Raw genomic sequence first — 24,141 nt, 5'->3', positions numbered from 1 at the left:
TAACGTTCGCTGTTATGGCGATTCCAGAGTAGATGATCTGCGCAGTGTCAGATACGTACGTTGCGAAGCTCAAGTTCACATGTGTATTTACTTTGAAGTCTTAAGTCTGTCTTGAAGTCTAAGCAGAGTAAAGCCAGAGACAATGTAAGTTTTTGCATGATATTTATGCTGTTTAACATCGAATTTATTTTTTATATCGTTTCGTTTAGCGAGTATGATGTTCAGTGTATTCGTTTGTGCTACTTAAGCAATAAATGAAACCGCTAAGCGGCTGCATGGTAAGTTTGCTTCACAATGTTTATAACGTTTCAAGACCTTTAATGTAAATAACAACTCTGTGTAAAATAAGCTTCAATATAGGAGAACATGCCAGATACAATTAAACATGACTGATTTCAATAAATAAAGTGAGCTTTTTGTTTTTATGTGGTTAGCAGATGATAAAATAATGCGAGTAAAAAATAATGATTCCAATAAAAAAGTGAGCTGTTTTTTTTATTTTTTACCTTGATATGGGGTTAGCAGCAGATAATAAAATAACTTAATGCGAGTTTAAAAAGTAATGTTTTATACAAAATATTGTTACATGTTACAAATGTCCAGCTAGTCAAAGAAGAGTGCAGTATGTAAGAGAAAGAAAAATGTGTATCACTAACTGGGCTATTTTGTGCTTTCATTGGGTTCATAAAACAATGCATCACTGAGCAAACTCAAAGGCTTGTGTATCATATCTGTAGCACTCTTGAATCTTTATCATGTGTTCACTTCAAAGAGAAAGGAGGAAATTCCTGTTTCCTGTGTTCTATTCACATCCTTTATCAAAATTAAACTTTTGAGTCGTTTTCATGTTCATAGATGTTTCTTGTTGCTATTGTCTTTGCCGTGTGTCTTGCTTTTGGCCGGGTTGCAAGCAAAAGGAACACAACAATTTAACTGTTGCAAATGATTTACAATGGACATGTTAGATTTATTTGGTCATCCAGACAGTATTTAGTGTCCTATTATATCCTTTGAATAAAAAAATGTCATGTCCCTAAATATTCACAAACAAAACACTACTGTACAATACTAGTTAGAAAGCACACTATAGCATTGGAAGAAAGTACATGTGCAATATGCGTTTGCCTTGACCAGTTTCACCTGGACATGTTTACACTTCAAGTTAGCATGATATATCTCCAACTTGACTGTGTTTTGCACTGTTTATAATCAACTGTTCTGTTTTTATCTGCACTTCTTTTGTGTATAGGAACAGTTTCAGTCTTCTCTGTCATATACAGCGTTCAAACCCGTGGTCCTTTGGGTTATGTAATTTTCTGATGTAATGCCAAAATTGACATATTTTTTCTTTTTGTTATAGCTTCCAAATGTTCAGCAGTGTTAATAGCCGTGCAGCCCTTTGGGTTGTGTTTGTTTGCATTTTCACCTTCCGTCAAATGAAATATTATTTGCTAAACTGTTTTAGTTTTATGACCATGTGAATTCAATATACTAATACTAAATTAACAAATATAAGAATTATAATTTTGTAGGTATCATATAAGTTTCTTAATTAGTAAGACTTGCGCAAAACTGACAGGACAATTTAAAGGTCAAGTATGAAATTTAGCGGCATCTAGTGGTGAGCAACCAACGGCTCACTCCACCCCTCCACCCTCCCTTTCGAAGCACTACGGAGGCTGACACAGAATAAAGATGTTGTCATGTTTTCGCTTCTTTGCCAAAGGAGATAACATATTTATGAAACGCACTCAGTAAAGCAGTTTGTCCATTTAGGGCTACCTCAGAAACAACATGGCGAATTCCATGCAAGGAGACCCGCATTGTATATGTAGCTAGAAGTAGCTCTTTCTAAGGTAATTAAAACACAATGCTTCATTATGTAAGGTCTTTATACACCTCTGAAGACATGATTATGTATTGCATTTCTGTCAATAGATCCTCCAAAAAAATTACACATTGGACCTTTAATAGCATAGTAAACGATGCTGGCTGTCATATCAACAGAACTGACTCATCAGAAACAACTGTTCACGTTACTGAGGTGAAGCAGAGCTTTAGCTTTGACCTTTAGTGTGAGGTTAGAAGCACCTTCACCTACCTCACTGACACTGCAGATTCATAATGGTTCATGTTTAAACAGGAAATACCTCAAAGTCTTTACAGACGATCCCCTACTGATAAAAGATTTTGTTCAAATAATGTTCAATTCTAAATTGCTGGATTTTAAAATAGGTTGAATGCTGTGAAAATGGAAACACTGTGGCAACTGACTGTTATTTTTTACATTATTTAATAGCTTGAATTGCACCGTTTTAAGCTGATATACAGCCGAGCCTATAGAGGGTATGCATTGATGTGACTTTCCCACGTGAACATGCCAGGACCCTGCGACACGCTCCCTTGAGTGGCAAAACACCCAGCAAAATGGCTGAGGAGAATAGGATAAACAAAGAAACCGGGACTAAAACACACAATTATTTGATGAAATTACAAGCAGCTGGACTCGATGGTGATCCTTAAGACTTCCCTATGACTTACAATGGAATCGGGTGTTCCTGGACACTGAAATGTTGCGCGGAATTTCGTTTTCTCATATTGTAAGCAGTCATTTTGCTGAGTGTTTTGCCACCCATGGGGGCGCGCTCCGTCGTGCTCACGTGGTAAAGTGACGACATGTCCATACCCTCTATACAACTCAAAGCTGAACTTCACCTTTTATTTGTATCTTCTCTAGAACTTTGTGACTTATTCTCATCTACAATGTAACTTAAATCATCTAGTATCTAATATACCTGAAACATCTAGTATCTACTTGAAACATCTAGTGTCATGTCTTATGTCTTTGCCTTCTCACCCAGAGCTAGTTTCCACAAGGCGGTTATCAATTGACTTGGATCATTTCACAAGCAAAAAAAGTTTGGATTCGGAAGCAGTAACCAATAGGTGACAGAGGTGGAGAGAGTGACAGAAAGATATCCAGGCGGGTTAAAACCTCTGCTCATGTTAACCTTTGAGCCTGGTAAATTTTATGATGTAACTCAGCATAAACTCAGCAAGAGGACATAAGAGCTGGGAAGCACGTTACTGCTGGGGTATTAAATCATTCAGAATTAGTCAAACCACAGCACCGGTGCCTTCCTCATTGAGACAACCAGCAGTAAGGTATTTACCATTCAGCCTTACCGTTTCATTTACTTCTTATGTCATTCCTTACAACCATTATTCTATTTTATTCTTTTTATACTTTTATTTAAAATATTATAAATGTTAGCAACAGTAAAAATTGTGCATGTGACTAGTGAAACTTAGAATAGAGCATTAAAGGGATAGTTCACCCAAAAATAAAAATTCTGTCATAATTTACTCACCTTCTAGTTGTTCCAAATCTGTATACAGTTCTTTGTTCTGATGAAAGATATTTGGAAGAATGCTTGTAACCAAACAGTTCTTGGACCCCATTGACTAGCATAGTAGGAAAAATTACTTCATCATTTTTTTTGTTCTGTTGAACACAAAAGAAGATATTTTGAAGAATGTAGGACAGCATACAGTTCTGGGGCACTTTTGACTGCATTGTCATTTTTCCTACCATGGTCATTAATGGTGGTTTTGTTACAAGCATTCTTCCAAATATCTTTCCCTGTGTTCAACCAAACAAAGAAATGTTTACAGATTTGGAACAACTAGAGAGTAAGTAATTCATGACAGAACTTTTTCTGGGTGAACTATCCTTTTAAAAAAGAAGCTACAGTCTTTTCCAGCATTATTTACTTGATCTATGAATATTTGTGCAGTGTTTCTTTTTCATCTTCATGTGAAAATCGTACCATACAGGAACACAAAATGAAGGACTTTTCACCCCCCAGAGAGAACCAAAATGTAAAAGGAGTTTCTTTTGTAAGTGAGACATCTACCGCTTAGTTTACTTAACGTTCCTCAAAACTTTTGTCATGTTTCTGTTTTCTTTCATTTCGTCGTCTTCATTCTCAGTTCTTTCAGATCTTACATCATCTCACAACGTTTTTTCTGTATCAAGTTTTGTTTTCTGTTATTATATTTCATTACATGATCTCTCTCTGTCTTTTGCTCTGTGAAGAGACAAAGAAACGATAGTGATGTGTGGGAAACATCATCTAGAACCATGAGCACATTTCCCGAAGGCCCTCCGGTTCTAGATTACAGGGAGCCAGGACCCCCTCCTAAGGGCCACAAGTACCAGAACACCTTAAAATCACTCATCCCATTCCGCTTTGGCTCACGGTTAGAAATTCACTTCTTTCTTTTTTACCTCGTTATATGCGTGTTATTTGAAGAGACAGAGAGTATTTGTGATCAATTATCCATTTTTTAATTTACTATGATTAATTTCTGAGTCTGCAAATATTTCTTTGCATTTGTAATGTCAATTGTCTTTTTTGTTCAGTTCGCACCCAATTGATGATGCTGGTTTCTTCTCCTTCGCATCATTTGCATGGATGACGCCCATGATGTGGAAGCTCTTCAGGAATCGGTTAGACATGAACTCACTTTCTCTCTCACCTCATGATGGAGCCCACACCAGTGGAGAGAGGTGCATATATCAACCATTTTCTGTTTTCTGCATTCTTTGAAACGATGCAAAATTGTGAAAAGCACTATAGAATAACATACTTATGAATATTTCACTTGTATATCCAACAATAGAAAAAGACCCAAAACAACAGTCTAAGTGTGATTGCTGTTGTCGTGTTTAGGTTTCAGAGACTGTGGGAAGAGGAGGTCGCCCGCGTGGGCCTAGATAAAGCTTCTGTTACTGCCGTGGTCATGCGTTTTCAGAAGACAAGATTAATAGTGTCATTCTTGTCCTCCATCTTTTTCTCTTTTGCTGTATTTGTTGGTCCGGTATGTTCAAAAGTTCTTGTTGTAATTGTTTATTATCTTTAATCTTCCTTGTGGATTCGTTGAAATACAGTATGTTTTACATTGTGTCTGTGTCATCCAGTCTATTATAGTGTATGAAATCCTAAACTACGCAGAGAAGTCAAGTTCATCCACAGTGTTTCACGGTGTGGGTCTGTGTGTGGCCCTGTTCATCTCAGAATTCAGCAAGGCGTTTTTTGCATCACTCTTGTGGGCTTTGAACATGCGTACAGCTGTCAGAATAAAGGGAGCGTTCTCAATGCTTGCTTTCAAGAAAATCATCTCTCTCAGGACACTCACCAACATCAGTGTAGGAGAGGTAAGCTATTGCCTGTTTATGATTTGTAGATTGACTGTTGTCTAAAACTTATAACAGGTTATAAGAGGTTACTTGCTGGAAAGGTTGTGATTTTGCATTTAAATTAGTCACATTATTGCTTAGTAAATAGTTAAATAATCTTTAGGAACTTTTGAATGACTAAAGTATGATAGACTCACGGAATATAGCATTCATCAAATGTGTCCCTTTATATGTGAATAAACAGACCTTTTACTTTATGTACATAAGATACATCCAGTAGCGGTTTCATTCACTTATGTGTTTATTATTTGTGTGTTTTGTTTTTCTCTGATGTAGACGATAAACGTGTTGACGAGTGATGGCTATCGATTATATGAGGCTGTCTTGTATGGAACATTTCTACTGTGTGTTCCTGTGCTACTGATCATATGCATCATATATGCATGCATCATTCTGGGATACACAGCACTTATTGGAATTTTGGTGTACCTGATCTTCATACCTATTCAGGTGTGTTGTATTGTCTTGATATTTTGTCTTCCCAGTTTTGTTATTTGTTGGACTGTTACAGACAGTATTATGGGACATGTTTTCTTTGTGCGTCTGTGTGTGTGTTTGTGCTGTAGTTCTCAGTTGCTAGACTCATTGGTCTATTTAGAAGGCAGGCTGTATCTGTGACAGACAAACGTGTTCGCACGATGAATGAGGTTCTGACCTGCATCAAGCTCATTAAGATGTACGCGTGGGAGGAGTCTTTTGAGAAAACAATCACAGGTTGTCCTTTTACTTTCTAAATTTGACAAGCATATTTAAAAATGGAATTCTTTTAATTATTTTAATCAAATAACAAATATGTGACCCTGGATCACAAAACCAGTCTTAGCAGGGGTATATTTATGGCAATATCAAAACATTGTATGGGTCAAAATTGTCGATTTTTCTTTTATATTAAAAATCATTAGGATATTAAGTAAAGATCATGTTCCCTAAAGATATTTTGTACATTTCCTACTGTAAATATATAAAAACTTTATTTTTGTGAGTGGATGCATCAAAATGAAACACGCCTACAAACTTCCCTCGCTGCTGCCCGCTCTTTGGGAATTACCCACTCAAGTCTGGTATCTATGTAAAGCTTAGAATTTCAGCTTTCGGGTTCATCCACTCTCCACAACGGCATTACAGCAGTAAGCCAATAGAGAGCGTTAAAACAAACCTGTTTCTTCTTAGCTACAGCACCTCTGATTAACAAAGTCAAAGGCAATTTTCTTTTTTTTTTCACCCTTATATTCCAGAGTTTGAAATAGTTATAGCTCGGCCAAAGATTTTGTTCCATCCTAATAAATACATACATCAATGAAAAGCTTTTTTATTCAGCTTTCAGATGATGTATAAATCTCAATTTCTAAATTGTATAAGGATTTAAAAAATGTATAGGACCAATCCAAATTCACTTTTAACCATCATTTCTATGTAAGGCCATTCCATTGAGGTTGGACTTGTTTCATTAAACATATTTTTTCTGAAAGGGGTCATGTGTTTTTCTGTGTCTTTGGTGTGTTATAAGTTGCCCATGCATGTTTTAGATACGTAAAATTGCAAATATTAAAGTGTCAGAATAAAAGATGCATTCGATATAAAAGCGAATGCTCACCCAGACCTGTCTGAAACGCCTCGTGTAACCACACCCAGTAGGGTGGGCGTACCTGTCAGTACAATTGCTTTGGAACCTGGCGTTTACATTTCCGTCACAGGCTTGCAGTATTCGACCAATCACTACGCACTGGTTAACTGGCCAATCATAGCACACCTCGCTTTTCAGAGCGATGAGCTTTGTAAAAAATCTGCCCATTTCAGAGAGGCGGGGCAAAGAGGAGATACAAACATGCACGGTATGTGGAAAATACAGCGTTTTTTAACCTTAAATCGTGTATACACATTGCATTACATCTAAAACAAATGATAATATTCGTTTTAGCCGTGTCATATGACCCCTTTAACTCTTCTTCAATACATAAAAACATCAACATTTTGATCTTTAAAAATGTATTTTCTTCGCCAGGTCTACAAAAATAACATCCTTTTTTGTTATTTTGACCAGTTTGTCCACTTTTATTTTATTAACTGTATTGTTTTAGATAAATATTTTACATTTTATTAGAATTTATAATCTATTATAATAATAGAATATATATAAAACATTATTACATATAAATACACAATTATTTTATTAGAAATAATAAAAAAGCAAGTTACAAAAATGCATGTATTCTTTATATTCAGGAAAAAAATAAAAAATAATGTGGTCTTGATATACATTTGTATCTCAATTGTATTTATGATTAAGTTTTTTCTTCATTCCCTCTTTTTACTTAAATTATTTGTTCGTTCTTAATGTTGTTGTTTTTGCTCCAGATATCAGGAGAAATGAGAAGTTGCTGTTACAGAAGGCTGGTTATGTTCAGAGTTTAAACTCTTCCCTAACAACAATAGTGCCCACACTGGCAACCATCCTCACCTTCATTACCCACACTGCACTGAAACTGCCCCTAGAACCTTCTACTGTGAGTGCACTTAGCACAATTACACTATTGTTCTGAAAACCTTAAGTTTCACCACCCTTATTATAATTGTTTGCTTTATAATAAACTAGCACAGATCTGAATGATTCACATGACACTATCATTGTTTAAATGGCAGTTTTCTCTAACCAGCTGATTGTCTCCTCACAGGCCTACACTATCATCGCTGTATTCAACTGCATGAGGATGTCTATGGGTTTGTTGCCATTCTCTGTTAAAGCTGTAGCTGAGGCTAAAGTCGCTCTGGCTAGACTGAAGGTTTGTTTCATTCTTTCACGTGCTTTTCACTCTGTATGTCAAAAACAACAACCATCATCATTAAGGTCTACCCCGTGGACGGAGAGTTCACTTCCTATTTCCTCAATAACAATATAGTTCAGATAACAGACACTTTACTGATATGCTGATGCTTGTGTTCCTGCAGAAGCTTCTGATGGTCAAGAACCCAGACAGTTATCTCATCCAAAATAAGGATTCGAGCTCAGCGCTTATTATGGAAAAGGCTTCGTTCAGCTGGAGCCCGCCAGATGTCACCAATGCCAGTGAGCGTCCTCAAGATAACTCTCAAAACACCAAACATACCTCAGATAACAAACCAGCACTCAGAAACATCAGTTTTACTCTTCCCAAGGTGTGTGTGTTTTATAGAGTTGACTGAAAATGAATTTGTGATGTGGGTCAATAAAACTTTCATATGTAACATTATATTGAGTAAATGTTTTAAAAAAACATGTTTGTTTTTTAAAAAACATTTACATTGACTCTCTCTTTTCATTTATAGGGAAGTCTGCTGGGGGTATGTGGCAATGTTGGAAGTGGGAAAACCTCTTTAATATCAAGTATTCTAGAGCAGGTGTGATGCCTCTGTCTCGTGTGTTTATGTTTGTTAAGACAAATGATCACATAATGACACACAGCACCACTCATAATGTGATGAATTGGGTCTGACTGTGTAACTTGTTTATCCTTGCAGATGCATCTTCTGAGTGGATCTGTGTCAGTTAATGGAACATTAGCTTATGTTTCCCAACAAGCTTGGATATTTCATGGAACTGTGAGGGATAACATTCTCATGGGAGAACCGTTCGACCAGACCAGGTACAACACCTTTAGATTTACAGTAGACACCTTTGAAACACATGTAGTTTACAAAACATTTACATTTATGCATTTGGCAGACGCTTTTATCCAAAGCGACTTTCATTGCATTGTATTATACATTTGTTTCTGACTATGTGCAATCCCCTGGGATGGAACCCATGACCTTGGCATTGCTAGTGCCATGCTCTAAGCACTGAGCCACAGGAAAACTCCCCTGTACTTGTACCTAGAAGACTGTGAACTGCTTTATGGTCGCATTTATGGCGTGGGATGACTTTTATGGGTTAGGGTAATTGTCTGACCCTGATAACAGAACTTTGTTGTTGATCATTGATACTTTTTTGGCAAACTGCTGCTTTCTAAAATGTGCACAATGTGTGCTTGCTGTATTGCAGATATGACCGTGTTGTTTACGCATGCTCTCTGAAACCTGACCTGGCAATGCTTCCTTATGGAGATCAGACCGAGGTGTGTTTCCACACAACACCTCACATCTCCTATACTTCACAGATGAATAGAGTTATACCAAATAGAGGGAGTTTATCTATAGTATTTGTTTTTTTTGTGTTTGCAGATTGGAGAGCGAGGTTTAAACCTTTCAGGTGGTCAGAAACAGAGAGTTAGTTTAGCCAGGGCAGTATATTCTAACAGAGACATCATCCTATTGGACGATCCCCTGTCTGCCGTCGACGCCCATGTTGGAAAGCATATATTTGAAGAATGCATCAAGAAAGAACTGAAGGGCAAATCCATCATTTTGGTTACTCATCAGCTACAGGTAATTCCTACTAACATTTGACTCATCATGTCTTCAGGGCATGCTCCCTTGATCTCCTAATATTTATATTTCATTTATCAAATCAAACAGTGTTTATGTCACCTGTCACAGCACACCAGAGACAGACCTTCCTCTACAACACAGGGGCCATAGTTGTATGTAAATTAAGTTAATATTTAACCAGATTGCTTGGGGAAGGTATTATATAAATTTGTGTGTGAACTTTAATTCATCAGTCTAACTATTCATCAGTGCACTATAATGATTCAGCAATATTATGTAATGTGTTACCTCCTCAGGTAGGGGAAATGGTTGTGTAAGCCTGCTTTGACATGGCACCGGGAGCACATGCTCGTTCACATGCATTCACAAAAAATCCGCAAACCTTTAACCGATTTAGGATGACACTCTTTTATAATTATGTCAGTCAGTATGATTCAGCAAAGATGCTTGTAAAGGCTGTTTAAATATTTAACTCACCTAGGGCAGTGGTTCTCAAACTTTTTAATTGTAAGGTCCTCTGTACTAGAGTGCATTGCTTTGCGACCCCCCCCCCAAATAAAGACTTATCATCTTAAACCTAGAATTTTAATTAAACCAAAAACATTATACAGTGCTGGAACATCAATTCTTTTGGTTGGTGGTCTTATTTTTTATGTTTGATTGCATAAAATCTATGATAAATTTCTATATTTCATAAAATGCCACAAAATCTGTGGTCTCCCTTGATCCATCTTGGGGCGCCCCAGGGGGCCACTGCTCCCTGTTTGAGAACCACTGACCTAGGTTAGTGTATCTTTACCAACGATTTCCTGTTGTGTGATCACTTGGGCTTCTGCTCTTTGTTATGTTCTTCAGTATTTGGAGTTTTGTGATGAGGTGTTGCTGTTGGAGAATGGCGAGATAAAGGAGGCTGGAACTCACAGCAGTTTAATGAATGCTGAAGGCCGCTATGCACAGCTCATTCATAACGTCCAGCTGGAACAGAACAATGTACACACTCTTACATCCTCCACATAATTACTTTGTTTTAAAGATAAAATAACGAATTTGTTTAAATAATAAAACATATTTTACTCTGTCTCTCAGATTTTTTGCAATAAACATCAACAGATTGTTTTGTTGTTACTGAATTTATGCTTTTGTTTCACTTTTGTATTGTATAGGAAAAGAAAGAGGACAATTCCCAAATACACACTGAACTTGACACTAAACAGAAAAATCTAGATGAGCCTCAACGTAATGGAATAGAGAACCCAGGTTAGAGAATAAATAAACATTAAAGACCCAGTGGGGTGAAAATCAAGTTTTTAATGTTGTTTATATGTTTATGTGGTGTTTCAAACCATGTGCAAATTTATCATTTTAAACCATTACTGAGTATTTTCTTTATAAAACTGCAGTTTACCAAAGACACTTTAAATAATGCGGTTTGAAACTGCTCCAGTAAATGACGTCATAAACCTGTAACCAATCACATCAACTCATTTGACCCCTGTGGATCAGCAGTTTGAAGCATACAGTAAATATGCAAAGATGGCGCATATATTCGGGCTGAAACAATCGCTACACTGCTGTGTCAGCTCTCAGTTTCACTTTAAGTTTTAGCAGCGTCTGGTAATGCAGAGTGCGATTCAGTGGAGGCGGGGCTAGTTTGCATATTCATGCCGTAGACTGACAGTTGAAGGGGAGGAGTTAACAGATGCTCTGCCCAAGCCGTCTAACATACGTCATTTAAGATGGATATTCATTACAGGAAGGAAGTGCATTTTCAGATTTTAACTAAAGATTATAAGGGGAACACGAATAAAAAGAGAATGACCCATATTGATAAATGATTTACAATAAACGCTGCAGTATTTCATGAAAAAATAGGCATTGTAATTTTTTATTTCACTGGGACTTTAATGAAGCTGAGGTGTAGTTACATTCAAGCTATTTTAAGACAGGAAAATAATTTTCACAAGAAAAAACGTTTAAATAATCTTTATGGTCAAAGATTAGTTTTAAAGTAAAAAAATTCGACCACAGGGGGACTTTAAAGACCCCTTGTGGTGAAAATCAAGTTTTTAATGTTGTTTATGTGGTGTTCTGCGTCTGGTAGTGCAGAGTGGAGGCGGGGCTATTTTGCATATTCATGTCTCTGCGTATACTTAATTAAGCTCAGGTGTAGAGTTACATTCAAGTTATTTTAAGATAGGAAAATATTTTTCACTAGAAAAAACTTTTAAATATGTAATTTTGATGGTCAAAGATTAGTTTTAAGGGATAAACTTATCGACCACAAGGGGACTTTAACAACAAAGCACTGAACAATCCTGGTTGCTTAATAGTTTTATTAAACTTTGAAGTTTCTTTACTAGTTGGAAAAAGAAATTGTCAGGAATTCTGAAAGACAATGGTTTATCAATATTTAACGACAAAGCCTTCAATACACGCCAAATTGTTTTTTAAAGGTGTTTATACAAACCTGTATAAACTATGTTGTTCTTTTGAACACAGAAAGATATTTGGAAAAATATTTGTAACCAAACCATTCTAGAGCACTATTGGCTATCATAGTACAAAACAATGAGTAATAACAGGTGATATGTATTCATAAGCACTTATTACCCCATTTGGTGAACATAAATGAAATGTAATTTCAATTTCCTTTTGTAGCCTTCGATATGTCTGATGAAAAAATTAAAACTGTGGAGTCTTTTCCAAAAGAAACAAGAAAAGGTAGGTGTATTTCTTATATAATTGCATTTTATGTAATCTTATATAATCAAGAGAATGAATAACAAGCTTTCACTCACTCGGACGTGTTTTTGTGTGTTTTAGGCAAGAAGGATCAATTAGTAACTCGGGAAGTGTCCCAGGAGGGATCTGTGACATGGAGAACGTACCATCAATACTGCAAGGCTGCTGGAGGTATTGTGTCGTGTTTGCTTCTCACAGTTTTTTCTAATGTATTTTATTTTACTCTTTTATTTAATCTTTCTTATAAATAACACTGTTTCTCTGTGTGTAGGTTATATACTGGCAGTAATTATTGTGCTGCTCTTCACTCTTCTTGTGGGGTCGACTGCCGTGAGCAACTGGTGGCTTAGTTATTGGCTAGAGCAGGGCTCAGGGGTAAATACAAACACAAAAACCATTTACATTCATCAAAACCTTCTTTCATTTAACTTACCGATTATAAAAGCCCATGTTGATCTCATTGTACTAATGTGAAGGACTGCTTTTTCGTTCTGTGTTCTGTGTAGCTGTTGAACAGCTCTGATCCATCATCAAACAGCGGCAATATCTCTGAGAATCCAGACCTGCCATTTTATCAAATGGTCTATGGCCTTATGATTGTCGCCATGGTAGTACTCAGTATTGCAAAGGGATACACCTTTGTTAAAGTAACTCTACGCTCTTCTTCCAAACTCCATGACACCATGTTCAAACGGGTAAGACATTTTTCACTTTCTGAGTTTGAATGTTTAGGCTACATCATAGCATGTGAATCCTTTAACACTCTGCCCTAAAAAGGGAATAGACTTAGCTATTATACTGCATATTTAAACTCTTGGTCATTCCAAAATGGCTAAAAAATCCTTTCTTGCTAATTTATCTGAGACAGTATTTTCCTTTGGAACTATAATATCTTTTAAATTAACTATTGAGACCAAGTTAATGTGCCTCAACTTCAGTAGTCCCTTAGCAATTTCAGTAGTTTTGTACTAAGATGTTGTTAAAATTGATATGTTCAATGCAGTTGTTTTAAAAGAAAGAAAAAAGATACATTTCTAGATTCAACACTATTTGTTCTTCAGACATTCCTCTTTAAAAGAAATGAAATAGCAGACTTTTGAAAAATGACCCACATTTGGTTTTTGATGACTGAAAATGTGTGCATTTGAACAGTGTTCTCATGAAGCCACATTTAGATCCTCATATCTCTAGGACTGCACATTATAGGGCTTTAAAAATGTAGTTCCCAAAAGACAAGTTGGTCAAGAACAAGAATCTAAGAAAGAAAGGTATCTCTAACGGTTCTGGAGTTAGAGGCATGCATATTTTGTAAAAAGAACACAAAAATGCCCTTTCATCATTTTTGAGCTGTCACCATTGGCATAAAATGCACCAATTATTCTTAAAATTAACAGATTTACTAACAGATATACTGATCTTTGTGTAAAAATAAAATAATGACGCTGGCATATTTCTCATGTCATTTTTTACCCCCTAATATGGCTCCAAATTTAGAGTGAAAATTGTCATTTTTATCTCCTTCTACAAATTAATTGATTACTTAATAACTATTCATCGGTGGCATTTCATATTTGGGCTTTCATCTCTACTGATGTTGGTCTTGCTTCTGTAAAAAGGAAAAAAATAAAATATTTGAGCTGGGGACCTATGGTTGAGTTGACACGGAATGACCGTGTTGGTAACCGAACAACGGTGGTACCCATTGACTTGCATTGGTTGTGTGTCAAGTCAATGGGTACCGCCGTTGTTTAGTTACCAACATTCTTTAAAATATCTTCTTTTGTGTTATGCAGATGGTTTGAAATGTTGAGTAAATGTTGACAGAATTTTCTTTTTTGGGTGAACTATTCCTTTAAAAGCTCAAAATAAAAGAGCATGTTTAGTAATGAAATGCAAATATTTGTTAAGTAAAATGAGCACAGTCAGCATTTTGGAATCATGTGATTCTTTTCTCTACAGATCCTTGGCAGCCCGATGAGTTTTTTTGACACAACTCCAACTGGCCGCATGGTGAACCGCTTCAGTAAAGACCAAGATGAGGTTGATGCTGTTTTGCCGTTTAACATGGAGAACTTCTTTCAGTTCTCTTTGATGGTTACGTTCACAATCCTCACCATCTGCGTGGTGTTCCCATACCTCCTGATCGTTGTGGCAGTTCTCGGCTGTATCTTTGCAATAATACTATAGTAAGACATAAAACAAACATCACAAAATCATTTAATCCAGGATTAAAGCTGCAAAATCACAACAGCAGCACTTATCCCATTCTGTTTAGGATACTGTTAGTTTTAGTCAAATCCTTGCAACCAAACAAAATTAATATTTTAATGTTCAAGACACAACAGTGTACAAGCGCATTGTTTCAGTGTGTTCTCCTTGGTTTAGTGTTTTCCAGAGGAGCATTCGACAAATGAAGAGGATGGAGAATGTGAGTCGCTCTCCCTGGATCTCTCTCACCACCTCCACCATACAGGGACTCAGCACCATCCATGCCTATGACAAAAGACAGCAATACATAGAACAGTAAGATATACTGTATTAAGATACCTGCCAAATTGAATATTTATGAGATTCCCTTTATAGTAATCATCTATAATAAAGTAATTGAGTAAACAGCCAAATACTTAGACTTTTCAGGCAAACAATGCATTGCAAGGAATGCATTGACACAATGACATCATATCCTTTGTATGTGTTCCAAATGACAGGTTTAAGATGCTGAGTGACACCAACTCAAACCATTTCCTCTTGTTTAATTGCGGGACTCGCTGGCTGTCGTTCTGGTTAGACTTCCTGTCTTCTACCGTTACTCTAACGGTGGCATTGTTTGTAGTGCTCAGCTCCAACGGGACCATAAACCCTGCTCTGAAAGGCCTGGCCTTATCTTACACAATACAGGTAATACTCACAGATAAACGAAAATAATGATGTCAAATTCAGCTGGATATCTGAGTGCTGATTCTGTGTTTATGCCATTGCAGTTGACTGGAATGCTTCAGTTTGTGGTGAGGTTGTCCACTGAAGTGGAGGCTAAGTTCACCAGCGTAGAAAGATTGCTGGAGTACATTACGGTACGAGACGTACACGCTCACAGACATTGTGTTTATCTCAGGGTCATAAAGAATATCATTCGTTGAGTTTGGATAATGTCATGGAATTCAATGATTTACACATTTGAGTCTGAGATTTTTGATCGCATAAAGGTTGAAGTATAGACGTCTATAATGTATTTTTCTTTTAATTGATGTCATTATTGCTTCTGTGCCGTAGGGTTGTGCATCAGAGGGTCCTCGGACTATCAAAGATGCGAACATTCCAACAGGCTGGCCACAGGAGGGCGCCATAACCTTTAGAAACTACAGCATGAGATACAGAGAGTACACCCCCATAGTCCTTAATAAACTCACCATCAACATTAAACCACAAGAAAAAGTCGGCATTGTGGGACGCACAGGATCTGGTGAGAGAAAACTTGGAATTATATAATATTCCTGCTTAGCGCCTTTTTTCGTATTCAGCGCATCTAATGAAATTAATTCAAAATTACAGACTCTACTGAAAATGTCTGTTATCTCAAAGTGTTTCGATAAAATGTAGAAAGCGACGTATGTGAATGAAGAAGGCAGATCATGTTGATTTGCTTGATTTGTGTGTGTCTTTCTCTGTCTGATTCAGGGAAGTCTTCTCTGGGTGTGGCAGTGTTCCGTTTGGCAGAACCAGCAGAGGGCACTATTTTGATAGACAACATGGACATCAGCAAGCTGGGGCTGAAAGATCTTCGCAGTAAACTCTCTGTCATACCACAAGATCCTGTACTCTTCATCGGCACTGTCAGGTGACCTCCCACCTTTCAACTCCCAACCATAATACCATGATGATAAAGTCCATCTACTGAATTAAGGCCATTTTTCATCTTCTAAATTAAGGCTATTTTATTCTTGATAAGTCGAATTCACTTGCTAAATGAAGTGTATGTCATAAATGACCAAAGTGAGTGAGGGTTCATAGTACTCTATATACAACTGAGTTAGATTATTATTGCTATATCCGTTAATTAATTTATCTGCTATAAAATCTACCCTATAATTTGTGTGGGTTGTGTGGAAACTACTCTTGCCACAAAATTTTCTGTCACCTTGATCTAAAAAATGGTCTTCCCACAAATGCACGCCATTGGCCGATAGGGTGACCACCACCCAACAAACCAAATGTGGGACAGGTAATCCGTTTGTGTGGGACAATTACACCACTGAGAGGTAGCGTAAAACTGGGATATAATAACATAATGAAACATTTTTATATATATTTTTTCCTACCTTTTAGCACGTAAAAATAATTTGTTATTTAGTCCATTCCAGCTACAACATAATTAAGGCAGAGATAAAATGTTATGTAACACAGTTTTAATGGTGATTTCAATTTAAGGTTAACTGTCTCTTTAAATTTTGAGCACAGATCAGACACGGAGTCATCATGTTGTAAACTTCGAAGATTTTATCAAAAAGACAAAACTAAAAGCATAAAAACAAACAAATAATGAAAAAGAGTTTCTCTTTTTAAATCTATTATTGTTAAATAATGCATTTCATTATTTGCAAATACTTTTTATATTAATACGCTAACCGACCTATAGGCTAAACGCAGTTTCAAAGCCACACAGTTTACGATGTTTTAGTGAGTTTTTATCCGGCAAGTTAACATGGGAGAATAACCACCTGATCTACTGACGAATGTCGCAGCCTCTTGATGACTGAAATCACTGCTATGGCTGCAGCTATCGATTATTTTAGTAATCAAGTATTCTAGTGATTTTCCATCGATTAATCGGGTATTCGGATAACAAATACTTTTTCTTTATTAAAGAGCAATACTAAATATACAATAGAAAATAAGACAGGTCTCTTAAAATGAACAACTAATTTGTTTCCTTTTTAGAAAAAAAATGTAGTGCTGAAATAGCATACATTAATATCTGTGAAAAGTAAACTCATTTAATACATTACATTGCCATATTACATTCAAAATGCAATATAATACAAATGTATAAATAAGAAACATGAATAAAAATAGAAATAATAATTTCAAAGGTAAATGACTATCTTAAGCTTATGCATGATGCATTTAGTTTATCTAAATTAGTTTTAGTTTCTTTTTCTTTTACTATTAAATGGTAATATATTTGTCCACATAAAATACAGAGTTAACCTGACTTTTATTTTGGCAGGTTGTCGGAAGATGCTTATTTTTTAGTATGTCTGTTTCTTCACTCAAACAATAAAATGTTTGTGAAATAAACTCTCAGAGCAACTCTGGAGATGAAGTTCAGACGCAGACAAATTTATGAGCATCACACGTGTAGGACCTTAAACTGTGCAGTTCATTCACGCAGACACGCAGAACAGACAGATGGCATGTGTAAATAACAGGATTCGGCGTCCATAAGTCCTGATCTATAGTTTGATGGACTTAATGCTGCCGCAAAACAAGTTTCACTCGCAAAATAGACTAAAACTAAGTAAAATAGCAGTTCACCATTTCAATAAGCTATCACTTATTTATCAGCATGAGAAACACGTGTGAGCATGTGAACAGACAAAAATGCGTGTGTCTCACGGTGAATGTGTGAGACTTGAGAGCCCTGTAACATTTATAGAGTTTAGTGGTCCGTGGGGAAACGCAGTGCCCCGTGTGTACTGTAGTTAAATGGATTAAACAAAGCTCGAGGAAATTTTTGTTGCTGATTTTTTGTATTCTAATTACTTGAGTAACTCAAGGAATCGTTTCAGCCCTAATCACTGCTGCCGTCTCATACATTGGATAAAAGTCAGGCTTTAAAAAAATTGTTGCGTACGAGCTCGTTGGACACTGGTGTGCACCGGTTTCTGCTTGTTTTGACACAGCTAAATAAACAATGGCGCAAATAAGCGGCTAATGTGCGTTTCGGGTTAAATAACGTATTTAAATAATGTCCTGCATTTTTAACAGACTGATGAAAATGCGGGACATTTTCTCAATGTGTGTCGTGCGGGACAAGGGGTGAAAATGCTGTGCGGTACAATGCAAAGCGTGACGAGTGGTCACCCTATTGGCCGATGATGCTTGTCTGTTTGGTCAGGATTCTTATACATCCAGAGCAATGTTTTGAATCACAGATCTACATGTACAGTATCTCACAGAAGTGAGTACACCCCTCACATTTTTGTAAATATTTTATTATATCTTTTCATGTGACAACACTGAAGAAATGACACTTTGCTACAATGTAAAGTAGTGAGTGTACAGCTTGTATAACAGTGTATATTTGCTGTCCCCTCAAAATTACTCGACACACAGCCATTAATGTCTAAACTGCTGGCAACAAAAGTGAGTTCACCCCTAAGTGAAAATGTCCAAATTGGGCCCAAAGGGTCAATATTTTGTGTGGTCACCATTATTTTCCAGCACTGCCTTAACCCTCTTGGGCATGGAGTTCACCAGAGCTTCACAGGTTGCCACTGGAGTCCTCTTCCACTCCTCCATGACAACATCACAGAGCTGGTGGATTTTAGTAGGGCTGTCACGATTATTAAATAATCGTCTCATCGCGATTGTTTGGCCTCATCGCGATGGTTTCAGATCATCGCAATTATTTCACATCTCTATAGAAGACACTAGGGGGAGCTGTAGTGCATCTGCATATTACATATTTTAGTGTATTGATTGTAACTAAAGCATTGTGATACTGTACCACCACAACACAATAAAAACTAAAGCATATACCATAAAAATAACCTGCAGTACAATTTAATATTATTTAAGATAATCTCAGTGTGAAAACCAGTCTACCAAAATTTCAGTAACATAGAAGTAAAATTTTATTGTATCTTGTAAGTGAGAAAAAAACAGTCTAGAAGCATTTCTATGACTGATAGCATATCAATGGTGGCTTCACTCCTGATCAATTTACTTAATTTACAAGTATATGGCAGTTGTATTATTGACAGTTAAAAGCCTAAACCTAAAATATATGATAAACCAATATTTTCCGATGTATTTCCAAGAAAAAAAAACATATTTTTTATATTCAGAACAATATGGTCATTTCAAAGCTGAATCAAATATGTATGAGAATTAAATGTCAAAGCTCTAAAACAGACAATTAATCGCCATAATCGTCAAAGCCCTAAAACAGACAATTAATCGTCATAATCGCAATGATTTATTAGACAATTAATCGTCAGCCAAATTTCATAATCGTGACAGCCCTAGATGTTAGAGACCTTGCGCTCCTCCACCTTCCCTTTGAGGATGCCCCACAGATGCTCAATAGGGTTAAGGTCTGGAGACATGTCCATCACCTTTACCCTCAGTTTCTTTTGGGGTTGTTATCACGTTGGAATACTGCCCTGCGGCCCAGTCTCCGAAGGGAGGGGATCATGCTCTGCTTCAGTATGTCACAGTACATGTTGGCTTTCATGGTTCCCTCAATGAACTGTAGCTCCCCAGTGCCGGCAGCACTCATGCAGCCCCAGACCATGACACTCCCACCACCATGCTTGACTGTAGGCAAGACACACTTGTCTTTGTACTCCTCACCTGGTTGCCGCCACACACGCTTGACACCATCTGAACCAAATAAGTTTATCTTTGTCTCATCAGACCACAGGACTTGGTTCCAGTAATCCATGTCCTTAGTCTGCTTGTCTTCAGCAAACTGTTTCCTGACTTTCTTGTACATCATCTTTAGTAGAGGCTTCCTTCTGGGACGACAGCCATGCAGACCAATTTGATGCAGTGTGCGGTGTTTGGTTTTAGCACTGACAGGCTGCCGCTGAACCCCCCCCCCACCCCTTCAAGCAATTCAGCAATGCTGGCAGCACTCATACGTCTATTTCCCAAAGACAACCTCTGGATATGACGCTGAGCACGTGCACTCAACTTCTTTGGTCGACCATGGCGAGGCCTGTTCTGAGTGGAATCTGTCCTGTTAAACCGCTGTATGGTCTTGACCACCATGCTGCAGCTCAGTTTCAGGGTCTTGGCAATCTTCTTATAGCCTAGGCCATCTTTATTTTACATCTTTACATTTTTCAGATCTTTTTTTCAGTTCTTTGCCATGAGGTGCCATGTTGAACTTCCAGTGACCAGTATGAGAGAGTGAGAGCGATAACACCAGATTTAACACACCTGCTCCCCATTCACACCTGAGACCTTGTAACACTAAAGAATCACATGACACCGGGGAGGGAAAATGGCTAATTGGGCCCAATTTGGACATTTTCACTGAGGGGTGTACTCACTTTTGTTGCCAGCGGTTTAGACATTAATGGCTGTGTGTTGAGTTATTTTGAGGGGACAGCAAATTTACACTTTTATACAAGCTGTACACTCACTACTTTACATTGTAGCAAAGTGTCATTTCTTCAGTGTTGTCACATGAAAATATATAATAAAATATTTACAGATACTGTAGTTCTGCTTTATCTGCCTATAGTATAATCTTATGTGTTTACTGGATATAGGTATAACCTAGACCCCTTTAACAATTACAAAGATGAAGAGCTCTGGCTGGCTTTGGAAAAAACCTACATGAAGGACACGGTAAAGACTTAGATTACATATATATTTCCATATTCAACATTGGAAATAACTTTGATCAGACATCATTTGTAAAAATGTTAGGATATAGTGTGAACGGCAGTATGGTGATGAATGCATAGACTTTGTATATTCAGCTATAGGTTGTCTCGTAACACGGACAACACTATGAAAACCAGTGCTTTCTTTCTCTCGGGCAGATTGCTAAACTGCCAGAGAAGCTGGAGTCTACAGTAGTGGAGAATGGAGAGAATTTCTCTGTTGGAGAGAGACAGCTCATGTGCATGGCCAGAGCTCTGCTCCGCAACTCCAAAGTAAGAATACAGGCTTTCAGATTTACAAGGATTTTACTTAAGTATTATTTGCTATAACTTTTCTTACGTGTGTGTAGATCATTCTCTTGGATGAGGCCACGGCATCTATAGACTCGGAGACTGATGGCATGATCCAGCACACTATCAGAGTTGCTTTCCAGCACTGCACTGTATTAACAATTGCCCACAGAATCAACACTGTATTGGAGAGTGATCGTATACTTGTCATGGACCAGGGCAAGGTAAGAGTACAAATACTTATAGCAATCTGTGCTTGCTACATATGAAATTAAGATTTCTGTAAAACAGGTACAGAAATTACTTGGGTAATGATGTTGTATTAATATCCAATACACATTGCTTAATGAGATACTGCACTATAAATTACTTAATATCACACCCTATAAATATTACATAGAGAGTCCATTACGATACTGGATGATGGATAGCCAGATCTACATGCTGGCATCTGCTGCTAAAAACCCTTTTTATATTGTAAGGTCATTTTCTTATACATAATTTAAGTGCTATGCTAGCCTTTATTTTAGTTTTTTGTTTGCATTTATTGTTTTTGCCCACAAAGTTGTTATTTTCCTTCTTTTTAAAGGTAATTTGTATTATTATTGACTATTGACTGTATTTTGCATTACTACTGACAGCTACACTCTTAAAAATAAAGGTGCTTAAAAGGTTCTTCACAGCGATGCCATAGAAGAACCATTTTTGGTTCCACAAAGAACCATTCAGCCAAAGGTTCTTTGAAGAACCATCTCTTTCTTACTTTTTTATAATCTGAAGAACCTTTTTTCACCACAAAGAACCTTTTGTGAAACAGAAAGGTTCTTCAGATGTTAAAGATTCTTTATGGAACCAAAAGGTTCTTCTATGGCATCGAAGAACCTTTTGAAGCACCTTTTATTAAGAGTGTACTGTATTACTATTGAAATACTATTGACAATTTATTTATAATTCTCTCTCTCTCTCTCTCTCTCTTAGGTGGTTGAATTTGATCGTCCACAGGACCTGATGCAGAGGCCCAACTCCTTATTTGCGTCACTTCTAGCAGCGGCCAATCATGTAAACTCATAAAACACAAGAAAGAAGTGCACACAACCGTATAATCCAGCATGTATTTGGATTTATTAAGAAAGTGGATTTATTCCACCAGTGTGCACTGAACTCAGAGATTTTTAAGGCATTGTAATATAATACAGATATATTATATTCTGTACGTCACAGCACATTTCAGTACTGCTATTTGCACTTTTTATTTTTTGTGAGATTTTCATTATTACACAATTTTTTAACATGAGGGTTATGCTTTTGTTCTACATGTGTCCTGTCTATAGGTGAGCAAGAGGGTTAAGATTCATAAAGCTTGAAATGTTCATTTACTTCCCATAGTATCACTAAATGTATATATTTAAAATATTTATTTTGATTTTTATATGTATTTGAATACTACGTATACGTAAAATGAAACCGATTTAAATGATTTTTAGTAATATAAAGAAAAATATATCAAATCTGTTGTATGTCTCCTAAGCCTTCTTTTCACTTTCATTACAAGCTTTGTTGAATTATTGATTTTGATTGGTCAATCATGACATTCGTTTATTAGAAATGTAGAAACAGCTTTCTGGAATACTTGATTCTCATTGGTCAGACGCAGTGCTTAATTTGTAAATTCCGAGGTGCCGGAATAAGGGGGCGTGGCAGATCCGGCATGTTAGTGGGGTGGGGAGAAGTAACAGAATGTCCAATCTCTGAGGGTTTTTTAACTATTTAGATATATATAAAAGCCTAAATGGAAACAGACGTGCGAAGATAATCTCAGAATTATTAGAAATTTAACGTGCTAGACGCAGATTTATTTTTTAAATTTGGCTCAGTTTAAATGCGCGTTAAGGTGACGGAAGGTTTGTTGTCATAATGATGATGTTGTGAATATTTGTGCATGTAAACCAACATAACACAGCCCTCAACTTTTGTGTAGAATTCAGAAGTTTAACGTTAAATTTAAATTACACCTGCGGGTTTAACACCACGTTAGGCATACTAAGCATTTAATCATCCGTTAAACGTATTTCATCAGATCTTCTGCGTCTCTTCACAGCATTTGTCCAACAACACATATCTCTCTCTGAAGTGTCCATCATGACAAGGTCCCTTCAATAGCCTATATAATGCAAAACATGCGACGCGAATAAATATATGCAGAATATTTGACAATTAACAAAACGAAATGGAAAAACCGGTGACAATATGCACTCAAAAATGTTTTTTTATGCTGTTCACTTAACTTGAACAAATCACTTTCATTTAACACAATTGTAGGTTTCTATTTTAAACTTGCACTAAAAAAAGAAGCTCTTTGGTTTAACATGATTCAATCATGGACAGTGGTTCCACATGTTTGAGTAATGTTTTCTTAACATGAAATTAACATGTAGCGAGAACATGAATGAATCAAGTAAACTCAACATGAAATTAACATCGAGAGAGAAAATGAGTGAAACATGTAAACTCAACATGAAATTAACATGTTAAGTGAACATGACTGAATCAAGCAAACCCAACAAGACACTCTTCTGCACAACTCTTAAAACAGATGTCACAAAAACTCTTTAAAATGCCAACACAACAGAATACTCAACTCTAATACCCTGATAGCAAGCAACCATTAAATCGATGTTAAAAATTATCGATTTGTCAATGTTAAGGGCATTGAATCAAAATAACTTTTGCACCCGCAATTCATTTTGAAAAAATGAAATTTCATCAAACCATTGTTGTGATCAGTGTTTGTGTCACGATTGGTAAGGGGAAGAACCCAAATGC

The 24,141-nt window shown here is 36.7% G+C and overlaps 1 protein-coding gene across 2 annotated transcripts; it reads left to right on the top strand.

Annotated features, from left to right (window-relative positions):
* The first annotated feature begins 73 nt into the window (after positions 1–73).
* abcc12 (ATP-binding cassette, sub-family C (CFTR/MRP), member 12) lies at positions 74–22,820 on the top strand. 2 transcript variants are annotated; one of them, XM_057333775.1, is made up of 32 exons: positions 74–144; positions 2,862–3,165; positions 3,838–3,900; positions 4,100–4,263; positions 4,427–4,573; positions 4,737–4,884; positions 4,985–5,221; positions 5,540–5,713; positions 5,830–5,977; positions 7,619–7,767; positions 7,936–8,043; positions 8,210–8,416; positions 8,567–8,638; positions 8,759–8,883; positions 9,282–9,354; positions 9,461–9,664; positions 10,523–10,657; positions 10,831–10,924; positions 12,326–12,388; positions 12,491–12,580; positions 12,681–12,784; positions 12,916–13,104; positions 14,369–14,595; positions 14,795–14,932; positions 15,118–15,307; positions 15,391–15,480; positions 15,680–15,869; positions 16,085–16,244; positions 20,911–20,989; positions 21,187–21,300; positions 21,378–21,542; positions 22,297–22,820. In XM_057333775.1, exons 3-32 carry the CDS (start codon positions 3,847–3,849, stop codon positions 22,387–22,389), a joined length of 4,131 nt encoding a protein of 1,376 aa, XP_057189758.1. In that variant the 5' UTR covers positions 74–144; positions 2,862–3,165; positions 3,838–3,846; the 3' UTR covers positions 22,390–22,820. The 2 variants fall into 2 exon arrangements, with proteins under 2 accessions (XP_057189758.1, XP_057189764.1); XM_057333781.1 differs by lacking the exons at positions 74–144; positions 2,862–3,165 and having other exon boundaries at positions 3,801–3,900.
* The last annotated feature ends 1,321 nt before the right edge of the window (positions 22,821–24,141 follow it).

Source organism: Triplophysa rosa, linkage group LG1 (assembly GCF_024868665.1).
Source record: "Triplophysa rosa linkage group LG1, Trosa_1v2, whole genome shotgun sequence".
NCBI classification, from domain to species: domain Eukaryota; kingdom Metazoa; phylum Chordata; class Actinopteri; order Cypriniformes; family Nemacheilidae; genus Triplophysa; species Triplophysa rosa.
Note: the sequence above shows the minus strand (reverse complement) of the source record. Positions and strands in the feature narration are given on the sequence as shown.